Source organism: Chrysemys picta, chromosome 9, assembly GCF_011386835.1.
Source record: "Chrysemys picta bellii isolate R12L10 chromosome 9, ASM1138683v2, whole genome shotgun sequence".
NCBI lineage: Eukaryota > Metazoa > Chordata > Testudines > Emydidae > Chrysemys > Chrysemys picta.
Window position 1 is genome coordinate 61,713,113 of NC_088799.1, and position 18,591 is coordinate 61,731,703.

At 52.1% G+C, this 18,591-nt stretch overlaps 2 protein-coding genes across 7 annotated transcripts in view; both read left to right on the forward strand.

The window, feature by feature from the left end:
* Positions 1-3,792, forward strand: part of UTP14A (UTP14A small subunit processome component) — a 43,057-nt gene extending 39,265 nt beyond the window's left edge. Inside the window, exon 16 of one of the 2 annotated variants that reach the window (XM_008175172.4) lies at positions 3,105-3,792. In XM_008175172.4, coding sequence (XP_008173394.2) covers positions 3,105-3,189 — 85 coding nt within the window. In that variant the 3' untranslated portion in view covers positions 3,190-3,792. Of the gene's footprint in view, positions 1-3,027 lie in introns of both variants that reach the window. The other variant, XM_042853363.2, reaches the window with a different exon arrangement.
* Positions 3,793-8,511: 4,719 nt separating this feature from the next.
* Positions 8,512-18,591, forward strand: part of BCORL1 (BCL6 corepressor like 1) — a 52,455-nt gene continuing 42,375 nt past the window's right edge. For 3 of the 5 annotated variants that reach the window (XM_005310915.4, XM_065556342.1, XM_042853362.2), the window contains exons 1-2: positions 9,114-9,253; positions 16,585-16,723. In XM_005310915.4, the coding sequence (XP_005310972.2) occupies positions 16,638-16,723 (86 nt within the window). In that variant the 5' untranslated portion in view covers positions 9,114-9,253; positions 16,585-16,637. Of the gene's footprint in view, positions 8,641-9,113; positions 9,254-10,219; positions 10,302-16,584; positions 16,724-18,591 lie in introns of those variants that run through there. The other 2 variants (XM_042853360.2, XM_065556341.1) reach the window with 2 other exon arrangements.

Here is an 18,591-nt window from a genome sequence, read left to right on the forward strand (position 1 = left end):
TGACCCCAGTAATTCAAATAGTACATGCCTTCCATGCACATAGCTTGGCATGGTGCATGCTGCATGCGTTCCTCTGCTACCGCCAAGGGCTCCACTACAACCAGCAGTTCTATCTCCACCCATATGCCTGTGCTCCTGGCTCTGTGGAGCTGCCAACTAATATCTCTGGCAGGCTGTGGAACTAGAGTGGAGTACAGACTGGCCCACCAGGCTTCCTCACCCTCCACAGGTGCCAACAGGTATGGGTATTTGACATACTAGGGACATGCCCCTCCATAACTAAAGGCCCTCTCCCTCAGGGCACATGGGACATGAGAGTGAGGAAATGGAAGGTGTGAAGCACAAGCATGTACACATGTTCCCTAGGCATGATTTGGAGGCAGATTGGCTGGAAGTTGTTCCACCTGCTCAGGTGGCATGGGGGGGCTTATAGAGGAGGGGCCCAATGATGAGTTCCAGAGGGCCAGGGAGCACCCTCCCACAGAGCCCACTTGAGAGAAGCAGGAGGCAAGGCTGCCCTCACCTCCTAGAGCACAGAACATGCAGGGTGCGCAGCCCCATGCTCTGGCCAAGCAGTCCACCCACTTCCTCTGGCCAGAGTCCAGGTGGCTTCCAATTGTGGTGACAATAGCCAGAACCATTCTCTGGTTCCATCCATTTCCTTAACTTCATTCTTGGAAATGGCTGAACCATTCTGGTTGAAACTTTCCAAAACAATTCATCTTGAGGCAGACACCCAACATGTAAAACTAAAGTTTGGCAAAGTTATAAGCAACTGAAAACAGAGTCCTTCAGTGGGGGGATGTTAGGAACTCAGCTGCCTCCAGGCTCGGTTGCCTAGCAACCATGGGCAGCTGGTATAGGCCAGGGGAGGCTCAGCCTTCCCTGGCGCTGCTACGACCGCTAGACCCCAGTTGCAGGGTTTTGGTGGGGGAGTTTTTGATTTATTACGCCCCATGCAGGTTCTGGGGCAGCTGAGGCAGCAGTATGTGCTACCGCCTCCTCAGCCGCCCAGGAACCTGCATGGGGCATAGCAAAAGCTTTTTCCGGAGAAGAGATGCATGCTTTTGGGGAGGGGAGGCTGCAGCTGGCCCGGGACTCCGGGCAGGAAAGCTCGGGGCTTCAGCCAGTTGGGGGCTCCTCTAGGCAGGTGGCAGGGGTGTCTCGGGATTAAGCCAGCTCCTCCGGCCGAAGGGTGGGGGTCTCGGGGCTCCTCCAGCCGAGGGGTATGTGTGTGTGTGTCTCGGGGCTTTGGCTGGCTCAGGGCTCCTCCGGCCGCGGGGGTGGGGGGATATCTTGGGGCTCTGGCCGGCTTGGGGCTCCTCTGGCCGGGGTGGGGGCAGAAGGGGCAGAGCTGGGGCTAACCTCCCCAAAGGGGAGCTCCACGTGCCACCCATGCTAGCAACCCAACAAACTTGGTTGGGCCCAATGGACTCTCAACAAGCAACTGTGGTTCTTGATTCATCAGAAGAGCCATCAGATTCCCATTTAAATCCTGAAGCAACAGCAGTACAGTGGCTGATCAATGTATTCCACACCCTCAGCTGCCCCAGACCTGCTTCCTGTTCAGCCCTTGCTCCACCCTTCTGCTCTGCTCCAGCCCTAGTTGGTGCCTACCTCTGAACTCCTGATTCCTAACTCCTGGCTCTGACCACTGGCTTGTCTCCTGACCACAAATGCCCTTTGGTTCTGTTCTGGTTCCTGTCTCCAACCATTGGCTAGTTTTCTGATCATGCCTCTAGGTCTGCCCTCTGATTCTGCTCCAACCACTAGGTCGCACTGCCTACATCTCAGTGTGGGACAGGGAAGGTCAGACAACCTTAATAGGCAGTACTACCAGCTCTGCCTGTTGTAATAGTTTTCATGGACAGCATTTGAAAAGGTCCTAGCACAGTTTGAAACTTATCTTGTGTCCAGAAAAAATTAAACAATTGAAAGATTCCTCTTTCACTTAACCCTGCAAAAGGCACAAGAAAGTACCGATGAGCATGTTACAGACTTGAAGCTCAAGAGCCATTCTTGCAATTTTGGCCTGTAAGAGATTCCCAGATTACAGAGGGGCTGGTGGTGGGCTGCAGAGCTGAGAAGGGACATAAACGTTTTTGCATAGAAACTTTCAAAAAATCATAATCTGCAAAGCAGCAGGACAGGCAAAATCATAAGTTTAGGTGTCAAGTGAAACGTTGAGTCAATAAACCATAGATGAGGGCTCGCACACAGTGCAATATAAGGGATGGGAGTGAGAATGCAAGGAAGGGCACTAAACCCTTGTAACAAACAGCTCAGGTGACAATGTGGGAGATGTGGAAGTGAACATGCATAAACATTGTCCAGCATTAAGGAAAAGGTGCAGAGTTGCCACAAATACAACCATTTTGCTAGGCAATGCAGCCAAGGCATCCAGTGATAGTGCCAGTGATGATTCTCTACACCAGGGGTGACCAACCTGAGCCTGGGAAGGAACCAGAATTTACCAATGTACATTGCCAAAGAGCCACAGTAATACATCAGCAGCCCCCCACCATCAGCTTCTCCCCCCCCCCGCTCCCAGGGCCTCCCACCCATTGGTAGCCCTGACGATCAGCGCCTCCCCCTCCCTCCCCACACCCACTGTTTCATGGCGTGCAGGAGGCTCTGGGGCAGAGGGGTGGGGGAGGAGCGAGGGCACAGCAGGCTCAGGGGAGGGGGTGGGAATGGGTGGAGTGGGGGCAGGGCCTGTGGCAGAGCCAGGGGTTGAGCAGTGAGCACCCCCCGGCACATTGGAAAGTTGGCACCTGTAACTCCAGCCCCGGAGTCAGTGCCTATACAAGGAGCCACATATTAACTTCTGAAGAGCCGCATGTGGCTCAGGAACCACAGGTTGGTCACCCCTGCCCTACACTAACGGTCACAGCTGCTGGTAAACGGGGAGGCGCACGCCACTGCCAGCTAAACAGAACCGGGAGAGTGGCTGCTCAGAGTCCAGTGAGCTAAGTGCCACTGAATCCACAAATGAGACCAAGTGAAAGTCTGAATTTCAACCTAAAGGAGACACACAGAATTCGGAAGCAGCTTCTTGGCATGAAGCCTTTTCCAAGAGATGCACTTCTCCCCTTCTCACCCAGGGAGACAAAAAGCAGCAGCAAGAACAGGAGCAACATCCTGAATGCAGTCCCACTGTCCGGAGACACCTACACCCAGAGGAACTAGAACTCCTCCACCAGACAGTTAGGAACAGGTTCGAGCCATGCAGAAGTTGCTTCCAGAGGAGCAATAGTGACCAGTAAAGAATTCTCCAAAGCAGTCAGAACAGAGAGCCAGATTTGCAGCAAACATGGCCCAGCCTACAGTGAAATACAGTTCCAGAAAGAAAGGACTTATGGAGGATCCTAGGTATGACTTTCTTGGGAAAATTCATAGAAAATCTGTCTGCTAAAACTAAAGATATGAAAGAACTGCTCCAGGGTTGGAATGGAAAAGGGCAAGAACACGGCCACACTGCAATATTTGACATTTCCTGCCCTACAAAAAAGTCTACAGAGACTGCAAAAGATGGACTAGACACAGTACTACTTCAAAGGGAAGGCTGTGACAGGAGACCTGTAGCTCACCCATCCAGAGCTTCACAAACATTTTAATTTTGGAGAAGGGGAGGATGTGTAGAGCAGCTGTCATGCAATGACGTCGGGTGAGACCAAAGATCCTCCTCCATTTTAGAAGATGGGGTTCTTGATTGCAAGATCAGAGAGAGGCAGGCTGCATCTACTGGTTTGTATTAGGTAATGTTTGAATAAAAAGAATGTAATTGTTAAATCCACACTCTCATTGATGTGATACAAAGATAACATAGGGGAGGTGGTGGGCTGCAGATCAGCAGAGGGATTGGGGCAATCCAAGGGACACTAGAGGGGTGAGGCAGGCTATGAGATAGCAAAAGCAGTGGGGCAGGCTAGGGGAAGAGAAAGCAGTTGGGCAGGCCACATGATAGCATAGGCCCAGCTCCTGAAAGTTCTGTCTCCTACACTCAATTCCCCAGCCCCAAAGGCTGTCTTGGGGATCACAGTTGAAAAGGAGTCAGTCTCCCAGGTAGGAAGCGCCAGCCCCATGGAGGAGTTTGAAACCCAGCACAGAGTCCCTGAACCAGACGTTGCATTCATAAGAATCCAGGAATTGTCAGACCACGGCTCCATCTAGCTCAATATTGTCTCCCCCACAGCTGCTTCAGGGGAAGGGGTAAGAAAACCCAGAAATGGACAATTATAGAATAAATTGCCCATAGGGTAAACTTCCTCTTAATCCCCTGTATTAGGCAGTGTTTTATGCCTTGAATTAGAAGCATGACAACACATGACTGAACAGTCTTCCTACCCCAACCCTGCATAAACTCGTGTGTGTTGCAAGTAATCCCTCAAGGTGAAAAGGGAACGAGAGGGATAGCATCAGGGAATCCAACGCAGTGTATAAGAATGGGCCACAATATCTGGGAGCCCTCTCCAGCAATCCCTTGCCCCAAAATACTGTTAATCAAATCAGAAGCAAAGTAACAGCAATGTTGGTTCCGTGGGGAGCCTATGTACATTGTGTTATTCTCCATAGTAGTTCAGCCCCCTTTCCATGTCACTGTCAGAGACCAGTGACTTTAGTGCTGAAATCTTTGGTCATTTTGACCTAGGCGAAGAGGCCTGCCTTGACTGAGGACAGCATGGTCCAGATAACAATGGACTAGGAGTCAAGACACCTGAATTCTAGTCCCATTTCTGCCACTGACCGGCTGTGAGACTGGGCAAGTCCGTTCCCCTCTCTGGGCCTGCTTCCCCCCCCCCCCCCCACCCTTTGTCGGTCTGGGCTATTTAGATTGTAAGCTCTTTGGGCAGAGTCACTGCACATTTGTATAGTGCCTATCTCAGTCTTGACTGGGATCTTTAGATACTACTGTAACACCAATGAGTATGAAAAATAATTTTCCCCAGAGATGTGGATTCTGGATATCAGTCTCCCCTGCCCAGGAAGCCTGGCCTGGAACTGTCTTCAGTTCTTATGGGAAGGCGCCTAGGTGAATGGGCACCAGCCTCTTTCAACAATTGGCTCCTGCAGCAACATTGATTGGAATTAAGCAGACTCGGGCGTTGCTGTTCTCCCCAGGCAGATGGCCACTAATCTGACTCTACTTCCTACAGCACCTACCTCCACAGAAGTCAAAAGTTCAAAGTTCTTCCAAGCCAACAGCTCATTGGGCTGATGTGGTAAAGCCATGTCAGTTTCGTAGCCAGCGGTACACAAGGTAGGGATATGACCAGCATCACGTCCAACCACCTTTGACTGCCCCAGCCAGATGGGTTAGGCACCCATTTTACAGCTGGGTGAATGGGAGGTGGCCTTTCAGTGCGGTGGCTGAGTGGTTAAGGTGCTCGACTGCAGAGAAGGAAGCCCTAGATATCACAGAAATTGCTAGCAAGAGACCAAACTCTACCAACTAAGGGTCACCTGGCAACATGCCAGGAACCTGAGGGCAGCGACTAATTGGCAAAATTCATTTCCCCTTAGAGATAATATGGGGTTCCCATCAGAAGCACACAGGACTCTTGCCTTTCCCCCTCCTCATCCAGCTACTCTCTGGAGCAAGGCAGTCTCTGCCTGCCCCCTCCCCACAGTTCCCCTTTGGTGGATGCCTCCCCCACTTCCTCTGTGGAATAGGAAATGGGCTTCTCTCTGCAGCTCCTTTGGTCCTCTACCACCATCCAGCTGAATACGCCTCTTGGGTAGAGACATTAGTTACTACCCAGGTTACGGGGGCACTTCAATGAAACAGCCCCTTACCTCACCCCAGGATGTATGATGCAGATCAGTGAAGACAACAGATGTTGTCATTCTGGAGAAAAAACAGTCGAGGGGCAGAGAACTCTGCAAAAGGGGATGTTACAGAGAGGAGCAGACTTTCCAGAGCAGAGGAAGGACCTGAAGCCCTAGGATGTAGGGGACTGGGCATCACAGGGCTGGAGGGATGGGGCGCTGCACAGATACAGATGGAGCCTACAGCTGCCAGGACAAAGGAGATGGGGCACTCGGGGGGAGAGCATGTCAGGGCCTGGCACAGAGAGACTTATGGCCTCAGAGCAGAGGGGATGGGACACTGGGGTAGCACTTAGGGCCACAGAGAAGAGTAAGAAGTGAGAGGGATACCCAGAGAAAGGTCCACAGCCAGAGTGGAGGGGAAGGGCCCATGGCTTTGGGACAGAGAAGGATTGGTGTAGCACCGCGGCTCCACAGCAGAGAGCAGATGGCTATGAACCCAGTGGCTCATAGCTCCCAGGTGGAGTGAATCTGCACAAGGTGGGGAGTATCATGTCACCACAGCAGCGGAGACAGAGCATAAGGAGTGGGGCTCAGGATCCTGGGCCAGAGGTCTCTATGGTAGAGGACCACAGCTGCTGGGGAAGGGACAACAGCCCTGCTGTGGAGCAGATGAGGTGCCAAGGACCCACAGCTGCTGAGGTGAGGTAGATTGGGTTTGAGGAGGGACTCATGACCCTAAGGCAGGGGGAGGGGGAAAGGGCACATGGCCCCAGGGTGTAGAGAATATGTAGTAGGGGTGCAGCTCCTAGCACCAGGGCAAGGACAGAAGAGACAAGGGAAGGTTCCAGTCCAGGGCAGAAAAGGGGACAGAGTGTGGGGAGAAATGAAGGGACATGGCCCTAGGGCACTGGAGGGGAAAAGGACCCAGGCAGGAGGGGCAGCGTACTCAGAGCAACATGGGGAAGAGACGGTCCAGAGCAGAAGGGGGACAAGAGGTTGGGGGAGCTGGGCAGAAGGGACAGTGTACTGAATGGGGGGGGGGGCAGCTCATGGGGGAGAAGGGACAGGTCTCTGGTGGAAGTAGGTGGGGGAGGTAGCTCAGAGTACAAGAAACAGGGCACAGGGCGCTGTGAGAGGGAGGAAGGGGGCAGGGCAGAGGAGACAGAGTGCTAGAGGGAGAGAGAAGGTATAGGGCACTGGAGGGGTGTGAAGGCCAGGGCAGAGGGGACAGGGACTACAAGAAGGGCAGAAGAGAACAGGGCCCTGCAGGGACAGGGGGTCGCAGAGGGGACAAGGTTGTGCAGGGCAGAGCCCCAGTGTGGGGGGAAGAGGGAACAGGGCTGTGCAGTGCAAGGGCAAGGTGGGGGAGGGGGATGACAGACCATGGAGGGGACAGGTCCTGCGATGGTGGAGGGTGCAGAGAGGATAGGGCTGTGCAGTGGGGGGGAGCAGAGCCCTGGAGAGGGAGAACAGAGGGGACGGGGCTCTGTGGTGGTGGTGGAGGACAGGTCCTGCAGTGGTGGTGGGGGCAGAGGGGATTGGGCTGTGCAGTGCAGGGGCAGAGCCTTGAAGTGTGTGGGGGGGCAGAGTATAGGGGGCAGAGCAGGGGGGACTGTGTTGGTGGCAGGGGGCAGAGCCCTACGGTGGCAGGCAAAGGGGACAGGGCTGTGCAGTGGGGGGAAAACAGAGCCCTGGAGTCAGGGGACAGAAGGGACAGGGCTGTATGACGATGGTGGGGGGCAGAGGGGATAGGGCCCTGTGGTGCAGCAGCAGAACCCTCGAGTGGGGGGGGGGGCAGTGGAGGTCAGAGGGGACAGGACTGAGCAGTGGGGAGAGCAGAGCCCTGGGGTAGGGGTCAGAGGGAACAGGGCTATGCAGTGCACGGGCAGAGCCCGACGGGTGTGTGGGGTCAGAGCAGTGTGCTGGTGGAGGGCATAGGGAACGGGGCTGTGTGGTACAGGGACAGAGCCCTGGGTGTGGGGGAAGGGGGAAAGAGGGGACAGGGCTGTGCAGTGAAGGGGCAGAGCCCTAGGGTAGAGGGGGCAGGGCCCTTCACTGGGAGGGGGCAGAGGGGATAAGGCTATGCATGGGTACAGGGCAGAGGGGACAGGGGCAGAGCCCAAGGGTGGGGTGGGAGACAGAAATAGCAGGGCCCTGCGCAGATATGGGGGCAGAGAGGACAGGGCTGTGCTGGGGGGACGCAGAGCCCTGCGGGGGGGGGAGCAGAGGGGACAAGGCCCTGCGGTGGTGGGGCAGAAGAAAAAGGGCTGTGCGGTGCAAAGCCCTAGATGCACGGGACAGGGCCCTGCGGGGGACCGGGCGCGAGGTCCCCACTTCCCTGGTGAAGGGAGGCGGCGCGGGAGGGCGCTGGCGTGGCGCGGGGGCCGGGCTGCCCAGGGTGCTGAGGAGGGCCGGGCGTTGCCCTCAGCTCGGCCTGCGAGCTCGGTGCCCCGGAGCGGGGGCGCGGCGTCGGCGGCTGAGGAACTTGCGGTCCGCAGCCAGGCTGCGCCGGGCCGAACGCGGCGGGTCAGGCGGTGCCGGCCGGTTCGCGGCGGGGCGGGCGGGCGGGCGGGGCGGTGTCGCGTCTCCCCAGGCAAGTGAGCCGCCCACACGCCGCTACCCCTTCCCCGGGTGGGGCGCTCGGGTCAAACCCGGCCGGCTGGGGGCGCCTGGCCGCGCATCCCCGCCACACAGGCGAGGCGGCGGGCTGCCCGAGGGGCCGGAGAGTTCTCCTGCGTCCCCGGACCGGGGGGACCGTGCCTGCCCTCCCGGGGCGCGGGATCCGCCTCCGGCTGGGGGCGCCTGGCTCCGAGCAGCGCGGGGAGAAGTTCCTGTCAGCCCGGCCGGCCGTGGCCCCCCGAGCCTAGTGTACGTCGCGCCCGTGGCTGTGCACCCCGCCCCCTCCCCTGGGCAGCGCCCGTCCAGTCTAGCCCGCTTCGCCGGGTAGAGCCCGCTGCCCGGGCGTGGGGCGCCTATCCACCCCCCTCGGGTGTGGAGCGCGGTTCCCCACCCCTGGTGTGGAGCCCCCCGACCCGGACCCGGCTTTGGAACTCGGCCCCCGTCCCCGGGGTGCAGCGCTCAGAGGCCCAGCCTCTCCCCGGGCGTGGAGCCCCCTCCCCCGACTGCGCGGCGCTGCGCTGCTGGGTGCGGAGCCCCCTCCTACTCGCTCCCTCTCCGGACTCGGCTGGCTCTGCACACCCGACCCCCCCCCAGCCGTGCGGGCAGGGCTAGGCGCGGCGCACTCTGGGAGTTGTAGTCCCCAGGGCTTGGCCCAGCCCGAGTGGGCGCGGGGGCGGCGGGCGGCTGGACTACACTTCCCGTCAGGCCCCGCGGCGGCTGCCTCTCGCCCTCACACTCCGGCTGCCGCTGCCAGTGTCTCCGCCGCCGAACCCTCGCTCGCAGCGCCCAGTGTCCGACCCGCCGCCTCGGGCAGGGGCCCGGCTCGGCCCGCAGCGCCGCGGCCCGCCTAGCTCGGGAACAGGTGTGTGCCCCTCCCGTCCCCACCGCCCCGCTCCGGACACCCGGCCCCCGCTGCCCGGGCACCCCGGGCCCGTTCGCCCCGCACCCACCACCGGGGAGCCGGACCGAGCGAGCGGCCGAGCAAGCGGCCCGACCTATCGCCTCCGGCTGGGTCTCCATGGAGACCGGTCCCGGGACCCCCTCCGGGCAGCGGGCGCTGCTGGGGGCTTGGGCTGAGAGGGAGGGGGAGCAGCGTCCGGAGTGGGACGGGGAGGAGGGCAGCGAATCCCGGAGCGGAGGAGGGTGGGGACGGGGATCGCGGAGGCTGTGACAGCGGAGGCGCTGCGAGCTTGGAGCCGGCGTAGCTGGGCACCGAGAGATCCCGGCGGGGAGCTGCTGCTGCCTCTTTTGCACGTACCTGGGACGGGCTCCGCGTCCCGCGTGTAGCCGCCGCTCCTTCCTCGCTTCGCGCCCCACCACCTGCAGCTCCCAGATCTAGCCGGAGGACGGACCCCCAGCTGCCGGAGTGCATCCCCTCGACCTGAGGAGCCCCGTCTTTGGGGTGGGGGTGGGGTAGGAATCTTCCGTGCGTTGCTCCCGACTCTTCCGTGCATGTGCACGTTGTTCTACGGACTACACAGCTGAGACCCGGACCTGGCCCCTCGCTCCTTAGACAACTGGACTGGATAACGTGGCTCCTGGAGTTTCGCAGCATGGCCCCAGCGACCTAATCTCTTGCATAGGGGGTGCCTAGTAGAGACTTGAGGTCCTAGTCTGTAGTGCTTCATCTTGCTCCCCAGTGGATTCTGTAATCTCTCTAGGCTGGCAGAACCTCACTAGTAAAGATAAGAGACTAGTCAACTCCATATTTTGCCAATTAGGTCCTCTGGGTCCTGGCATGTTGGTTGCCCTTGGTTGGCAGAGTTTGGTCTCCTGCTAGCAATTTATGTGTTGGTTTTTTTTTTGTTTGTTTTTTTGTTTTTTTTAGGGCTTCCTTCTGTGGAGGTTGGTGCTGTAGGAAGTAAAGTCAGATTAGTGGCCATCTACATGAGGAGAACAGCGGTGCCCAGGTATCATCAGTTCTCCCCAACCTAGCTGCAGGAGCCAACTGTTGAAAGAGGACAGTACCCATTCATCTAGGAGCCTTCATATCAGAATTGAGGACTGTTCCGGGCAAGACCCCAAAGAGGGGCCTGGTCAAGGGAGGGTGACACTAAGTACATTTATTTATTGGTATTACAGTAGTGTCTAAAGATCCTAATCAGGATTGTGCTAGGCACTGTACAAATGTATAGTAAGACCTTTCTGCATTGGAGTCCTTTAGGTGATATCGCTTAAAGCAGTTCCCCAGTCTAAATAAGCTATACTTGTAAAACTTCTTGCCAGTATAACTATCTATAACTGGAGCTTTTGCTGGCATAGATCCATTGGTTAGGGATGTGATTCCCCCTGCCCACTACCAGCCAACATATCTATGCCAATAAAACTCTTATGTTTAGTCCAGGCCTCAGAGACAGTTTCTGCCCCAAAGAGCTTACAATCTAAGTAGACTAGACAGACAAAAGATAAGGGGGAAGCAGGCACAGAGAGGGAAAGGGATTTGCCCAAAGTCACATAGTAGGTCAATGGCAGGATTAGGAACAGAACTCAGGTGTCCTGATTCCTACTGCAGTGCCCTAAACCACGCTAACACTCAACATTACTTTCACTTTGCTCCTGGTGTGATTAATAATGTTTTGGAGTGAGGAATTGCTGAGAGGGCTCCCAGATGTTATGGCCCATTCTTGTACACTACATTCAAGATGAATATTGAGACATAACCAAATTCAGGGGAAGAGCTGCCTTTCGTACAGTTAGGCTTATTGGGGAGGACATTGATTCCTTTAATTTAACTTTGATTTTTATGGTGGATTTGAGAGAGCACCAGGATAGACTTTTATGGGGTCGTATCAAGATATGAAGTGTTGGGATAGTCTTTTGGTCCTGATTTTGCAAGGGAATCTATACTTGTGGCTCTATATGTCCATGGGGGATGGGAGGGGTGTCCCGTTAAAGTCAATGGGATCTGCATGGATGAAAGGATTTGCCCATGTGAATCCCTCTGCAGGTTTGAGGCCTTAGGCTGTATCTACATTAGCTTTTTGCCCTAATATTTCCCACTATTGCTGCCATCAGTATAGATCCTTTGCCAGTACTTTTACCAACATGTCAACTATCTCTGCAAAGAGCAGCTATGAGAAATTTTAGCAAACTGAATCTAGTGTAGACAAAATCTTAAAGGAATAAATTAATGGAGGACTTTGAGGGGGTAGGACTGAACTGGGGGTGGGGGAGCATGCTTTTGGATAGTATCGTGTCATGGGCAGGGGAAACTAAAAAGATTGTAAAATTGTGTGCAATGTGTGGTTTTCTTCCGATGTCAGAGATTTTGCCAAGATTTTACACCTTTTGGTGGATTTTTGGCGCCCCCCCCTTTTTTTTTAAAATCACCTTAAGAATTTGCTGTGATAGCCTTCCACGGGGACAGGCTTTTTTGTTAGGCTGCAGTCAGTGACTTGGGTACTAGCTGTAGCTTTAGCCAGTAGGGAAGATGTACTTTTTTAAAATTGCTAAATTTTCAGGAAATTTACCTAGTTCAAATAGGGATGTATTTTTTTTAATTTAATGTTTCTGTGTATTATGTTGGTCACTGCAATGACTTAAATCAGAGTTAGTGTGGTTTTAAACTGGAACAGGCAGATACATGCACACAAGCTCAGCACAGCTGTAGCCAGTGGTTGTACTAGGCAACAGAATGGAAGACCCAAGTTTAGATCCAGATTATCATCTGCTCTGCAGGCCAAATGCAACATGAACTGTTACTACTGAAGACTATGGTAGATGTAGCCTGGCTTATCCAGGACTGAATTTGGCTGTAAATTGGTATGACTTTATCACTGCTACAGTTTCCAAACTCTTTAAGGTAAGTAACATGATATGGTGTGCATTCAATATTACATTTTTAAAAACTTTTTCCAGTTGGATTCAAGACCCATGTATAACCCCTGTAAGGGGGTTTTATAGTTCTGTTGCAAACAGTTTAGTTTAAATGGTTTGTATGAAATGTGGGTGGAGCTGAAGCCCTGTGTTAGGACATTTCTGGAAGCTCTTTGGATTTGTGCTTATTTTGGACTTCAAAGGCACTCTGTCACCTCAAAGATCACATATGGTAAACATAATTCTTTGCCTCGGTTACTAATGGTATCAAAGATAGTTAAACTGAAATTTTTAAAAAGTAAACGTGATTATTACTGTTGATGCAATTTGTTTCTTTTTGGCATTTCTCTAAGCTTCGCTAAAAATTAGTGAAGTTAGTTTAACTTTTTTTTTAATAGGCACGTCCACTCTGCATCTCAGGAGAAGCATCTGGGTTGCATCCTATATAGATGATCATTGATTTGTTCAAAACAGTGGTTTCCACTGGAGTTTAAAAATATAATAGAAATATCATATTGGGCTTAGGTTTTGAAACCCCTTTTTAATGTATTCCACATTTTGGTCATAAATTTTATTTGCAATATCCAGTCTCAGCTATCATATGTTTCCAGGGTCAAAGTGCAACCCTTCGTGGCATTCCATAGTGCCCCCTGGCCAAATGAGTTGTAGAACACCTTAAAAAAAGAAAAAAGTATCTCTGTGCTCATCCTCAGTAGTTCTTGCTACAGGCTGGGAAATCAAAAAGAAAAATTTCAAGGTTGATGGTTCCCAGTCTCCTTCCAGTCAAGGCAGACTTCTAGGGTGCCCAACTTTAGAGAAAGCAGTGGCTGAGAGCCCATCACAGAGGGAAAAGGAGGGACAGCAGGCAGACAGGGTTTACAGTGTTCTTCAAGTACCTGAACTCCAGCTGAGTGTGTTTCTCAGTCTGCTCTGTTAAATAATGTTAGCATTGAAATGGTCCAAGTTAGGCACTGAAGTGAACATCATTGCCCTGCACTTTGCTAACACTGGGGATTTGCACCAGTCACAACCACTGGTATAGATGCATCCCAGTGCCTAGTGCAGACGAGCAGAGCCATTACTGGCACTGGTGGAGCATACCCTTACTTAACCAGGATGTGCTGTAATGGTGCAAATCTTGCATCCCAGGGGCTTTGCCTGTCTGCCCTAGGGATGGCACCAGTGCACCTGTACCACTGGCTGGCCACTGGGCAAATCTCCAGTGGAGACAATTCTTTGTTACACTGAGGATTTTAGTGTGGCTCCCCTGGTGATAGCAATGGTGGGAAAGCTAGTGTAGACTGTCTGTCAGTGTTTTTACCACCCTGCCGTCTGGTATTTGCTCTGAGCAATACTTGCATGAAAGAGTGGTAAATTGCTGGCAGCTGCTTTACACTAGTGTTCCGATTGGTGCAATAGCAGTGGTCAGAGAATTTCCGAAAATTCTCAGACCTTGTTGATACATGGACGTGTGTATACCAGTATAAGTAGAACCAGTAAAGTGAGTAAAAACTATACTAGTATAATTAAAGCAGTACAGATCCTTAATGTGGGTGCTTATACTGGCATAGCTTATTTCCATAAGGGAATGGGGAATATGCTATACTAGTAGAAGGCAACTTTATACTGATATAATTGCATCCACAGTAGGGGGCTGTACCAATGTAACTGCTTTGGTAGAAAATCATGCCCCCAATCAACATAGTTAAATTGGTACAAAAACTGTATGTGGACCAGGCCTTAGTGCAGATGCGTCCTCTGCTAGGAAGAAGGGAGAGTGCACTCAGGGCTTGTTTTCACTATTAAAAAAAAAAAAGTGTTCTTAACTCAAGTTGGCTGACTTGAGTTACAATCCTAATGAAGACAAGGCAGTTAGTTTAACGTGAGTTAACAGGTCGAGTTAAACCCTAGATCCCTGTACAGTCATAAATTTGAGCTGATAACTCATATTAAAAATACAACTGCCTGGTCTTCTCTAGGATATAAACCCAAGTTAGAGTATATCTACAGAGTTATTCCAGAATAGCTTGAGGGAGTGGTGGCTCTGCCCTGTGTTTCTCAGATAGAGTTATCTCTGCACCTGGCACCTTCTGCTTCCAGTCCACCTTTTTGAGGGTTCTCTGATTCTTTTGTTGCTTCCTGTGGAATTGGGGTTTGAAACCACCTGAGTCAGGTGTTTTATTTTGTCTCTACATTTGAATGCCTTGATCCCTTCTCTTGGTTGGGATTATAATTTCCCTCCCTATTTCTTCTTCATTCCCTGGGAAATGTCTGCCTTTGACATGTGTCTTGCATCCTCCTCGGATAACAGAAATCAAGAATTCATTTAACAATGTCAGTTCTGTCCCTACATGTTTCTAACTTTCTCCTAGAGACCCTGCAGGTTCCATCATTGACCTCTTCTTCCTCATACACTCAAAAATGTGCTGTTTGTTGTAACTGCTTGTGAAATCTTGCTATCAACCTTCTCTCTTGGCATCTTTAATTTCAAGCCATGATGGTTCTGCCCCATCAGTGCTTTCTTGGAGGTTTCCTAGTTCAGTCTCTTCCCAAATTTCCATTCTGTTTAGCACAGTGGTACATGTCTCTCTCTCCCCACTCTCACACAAGATTCTCTTGGAGCATTCCTAAAATGTCTATGCTGCCATTGTACCCTCACTGTCATATGCTTTCCCTTTCCCTTCTTTCAGTTCAGTCCAGGATGGTGAAATCCCCGCAGATTGTTTGTTCCCCTATTTCCTTTGGGTTCTTGCATTTCTCTCCAACCATTGCAAGACTCCGCCTCTTCCCACCCCAAGTGACCTTTCATTCTTTCTGGGTACAACCCAGTTTTCGGGGGTACATGTTTCATTGCTTAGTATTTCTTCCCTTTCCAGGTGTGTTTATTTTGGCTGCTGCTTCCTCTCATTTCCTGACTTCTGGGTAGCTTCTCCTCTCTGCAGTCTCTGCCTGCTCATCTAAACTCTTTCCCTCATTTGTGGCTCACTCTGCCCCCTCAGCCAGTACACTGGTATTTCTCTGGTTCCTCCTGCTTCTATGGCCCTTGTCGCTTCCCAAAGGAGTCCCAGAAACACCCCACTGACCTAGACTGTGCCTGTGTGTACCAAGTGTGTTCATACCTGGCACTGAATGAGCAGGCAGTATGTTCTGAGAACACCTTCAGTTTTTTAGCTTTCCATCTGATTCCTCAAACCTTTAGTCGTCTTATCCCTATACAACTGATTCCAGTGTGGACAGATACTAGACTGCTCCTTGTCCTACCAAGAGCTTGTGTCCTTCTGACATGTCATGACAGAGAAAACTATATAAGACTTTGGATCACATGCTGTCTTTAGATTTCCTTTCTGCTCTCCCAAGGATGCTGCCCGTTTGTACCTCTTTTGCTTCATGTATGTAACATCTCCGAAACAGGAACCTTTCTGACAATGTCACTGCCTCCTTAATCTCTCCTGCCCAGTCTAACCTAGCCTGCTCCTGCTGGCCATGCACTTCAGAGCCTTCCCCTCCCTCATTGCTCTATTTCTGTTTAGCTCAATTCATTCTCCTGAGTGATGGGACTCAAGTAGCAGCCCTGCTCTTAAAGTGCTCAATGAGACAACACTACTGCAATGGCAGGCATGTCTTTCCCCGACAAATTCCATCACAGAGGCCGGCATCTTGGCTGACTCACAAATCTCAGGGTTCTGCTCTACTTTCTGTGTCTAACCCCTAAGAATGCCTGCCACTTCCTAACAATAGTAAAGTGAAATTCTAGTGATGAAAGCCCTGCAAAGTTTGTCAAGCAGTGCCCCACACATACTCCGCGTTGGTTCCATGCAGGTGTACCCTAGGCACTTGATTGCCTGAACAGTCATCTTCCTCTTTGTACAATTGTCTCCTGAGCTGGTTGGTGGTGACTGATAAAGAAATATAAAAGATTGGACAATTCTGTGGTTTTATAAGTCTGTTGTCTTGGGTAAAGCTGCCTTCTGCCTGCCTGCTGTGTCTGGGAGACCTTCTTGGGGGATGAAGAGGTGTCTGCACAGAGCGCTTTTGGGGGAGGCCAAGTCCTACTACAGATTGAATGGGTTTGGTGAAAAATCCTAGCATGAGTGTAAGCCTTGTGTATTGTCCCTGCCCTGAGTGTACTCCTCTCCTGAGGGCTCTTTGCAAACAGACTTGTAGCTGCTCAAACGATGTACCCCAGCTGCATGGAAATGAACCTGCAGATGGCAGGTAAGGAGGAGGTGTTGCCCTCTCCTTTTCTCAGTGATCTGGCATGCAGATGACCTCTCTGAACTGTACCACAGACTCACATCTTCGTTGGAGAACTCCAAGGAATGGAATTGAATGCAGTATCCAGGGAACAGCTTCTGACTCTTTGTTTTGTCTTTGCAGGCGGAGTGGCCCCGTGAGCCCCAGCAGGTCCTGGTTAGTGGTGAGCAGCTGTCATGATCTCTACAGCACCTCTCTACAGTGGGGTGCATAACTGGACCAGTGCAGAGCGGATTTGCATGTGTGGCCTCAACGAGGAGAGGTGAGGTGCGTGGGTGGCTTGTTAGGGGAAAGACTTTAAGCAGGGAGCTTGGGTCAGGGAATCGGAGAGGCTAGAAGCAGAAAGCATACTGAATCCTGTTTAGTCGTTCTCTTTGGGGCTAGTGCAGGATCAGCCTATTGCTTCAGGGCTGAGCTCATAAGGAGCACAGGGGTAGGACAAGGATGCATTAGGCAGTCATGTCTCCTTTATGGTCCTTGTGTTCCATGCCCAAGGAAAAGAAAGGGTCTAATGCTTGCAGGGGAACGATACTGGAGGCTCTCTGCTTTCTGGGCAAGAACCACCAGCTGTATGGCGCCAGGATGCTGCTTGTTGCCTTGCTACCCTGGTGTTAAGGCTGCTCATGGCGTTGTTGTTACCCGCGGTACCTTTCCTCTTTGACTTTGTCGGATTTGTGCTCTCAGCTGATTGCCATAGAGCCTGACAGGTTGGGACCTGGGAAGAGGGCTACGTGGACAGTACAGGCTAGGGAACTGAGAAGTGTTTCCAGTACGTTTGCATGGGCAGTGCAGATTAGATCAGTGGTACTCAACCGGGGGTATGTGTACCCTTAGTGGTACACAGGGGCCTTCTAGGGGGTACATCAACTCATGTAGATATTTGCCTAGTTTTTACAACAGGCTACATAAAAAGCACTAGCGAAGTCAGTGTAAACTAAAATTTCATACAGACAAAAAGTCAGCAATTTTTCATTAATAGTGTGCTGTGACATTTGTATTTTTATGTCTAATTTTGTAAGCAAGTAGTTTGTGAGGTGAAACTTGGGGTACACAAGACAAATCAGACTCCTGAAAGGGGTACAGTAGTCTGGAAAGGTTGAGAGCCACTGGATTAGATGATTGGATAGGTGAGTTGCATGAACACCACAGGATAGGGACTAGGGAAGATTAGCTGTTGGTCAGGACCTGCTCCTTCCAGGAGTCCTGACCTGTCCCATTTCCTTGCCCTGACAGTCCCCTCCGAACCAACAGCATTAGCACCTATCTAATCCTGCAGTTCTCAGGTGTTGTGCTCAGAAGTGGCCAGCTTGTGGCCTCCCTGGTGCCAGGATGCAGTGGAGCTTTTTCAGCTGTGGCAAACGCTCTAGGAGGGTTTGAAAGGTCATGTTATATGGACTAAAATGAGCTGTGTGTGGTGCAGACTGTCCTGCATTTGGGATGGTAGGGTCTCAGGCATTAGGAATGCTGATAACTGCTGCAACAGATAGGCGGAAGAACAGTGGGGTAAGGGAGATTTTGGCAAGTAATGTACAGCCTCTCAGCTTAGTTACCCCTTGATAAAGACTATGCAGGCCTACTTCTTGATCCTAATAAATTTCAGTGTTTCAGGCACCTGAGCACTGAGGGGTCTAGGCACCTTAACAGAAATACCAAACAGCCCAAATACAAGATTAAATCAAGACCGACAAACCAGGTTGATCATAACTGAATGGTGGTGTGGGTTTTTTTTTGTTTTGTTTTGTTTTTTAAACCAGTTGTTGGCCCCTACGTAAAGTGGGTGGGTGGGAGGGGATAATCATTTGGAGGAACACTCATTCCATTTCCTTCCTGGACAAGGTTTCACATCACAGAAATCACTGTCCCAGCTGGCTCCCTTCCTGGTTGTGTCTCAGTGCAGAGGCTAAGGGACCATGGAACCTAAGCTGTCTCTGTACCAAGAAGTGGCTTCCCTAAGGCCAGGGTGAGGAACGCTGGCAGTGAGCAGTGTGGGTGCAGTTTGTTCCTCCACTGCCCAGGTTGTATGTGCTCTGGGGCTAAGGAGAAGACCTCAGTCTCCGGGGCTGACTCTGGCCCTTTTTGCCTGCACCAGAGTCACTGTACTTCCCCCTCCTTCCCCTCCCCAGCAATATG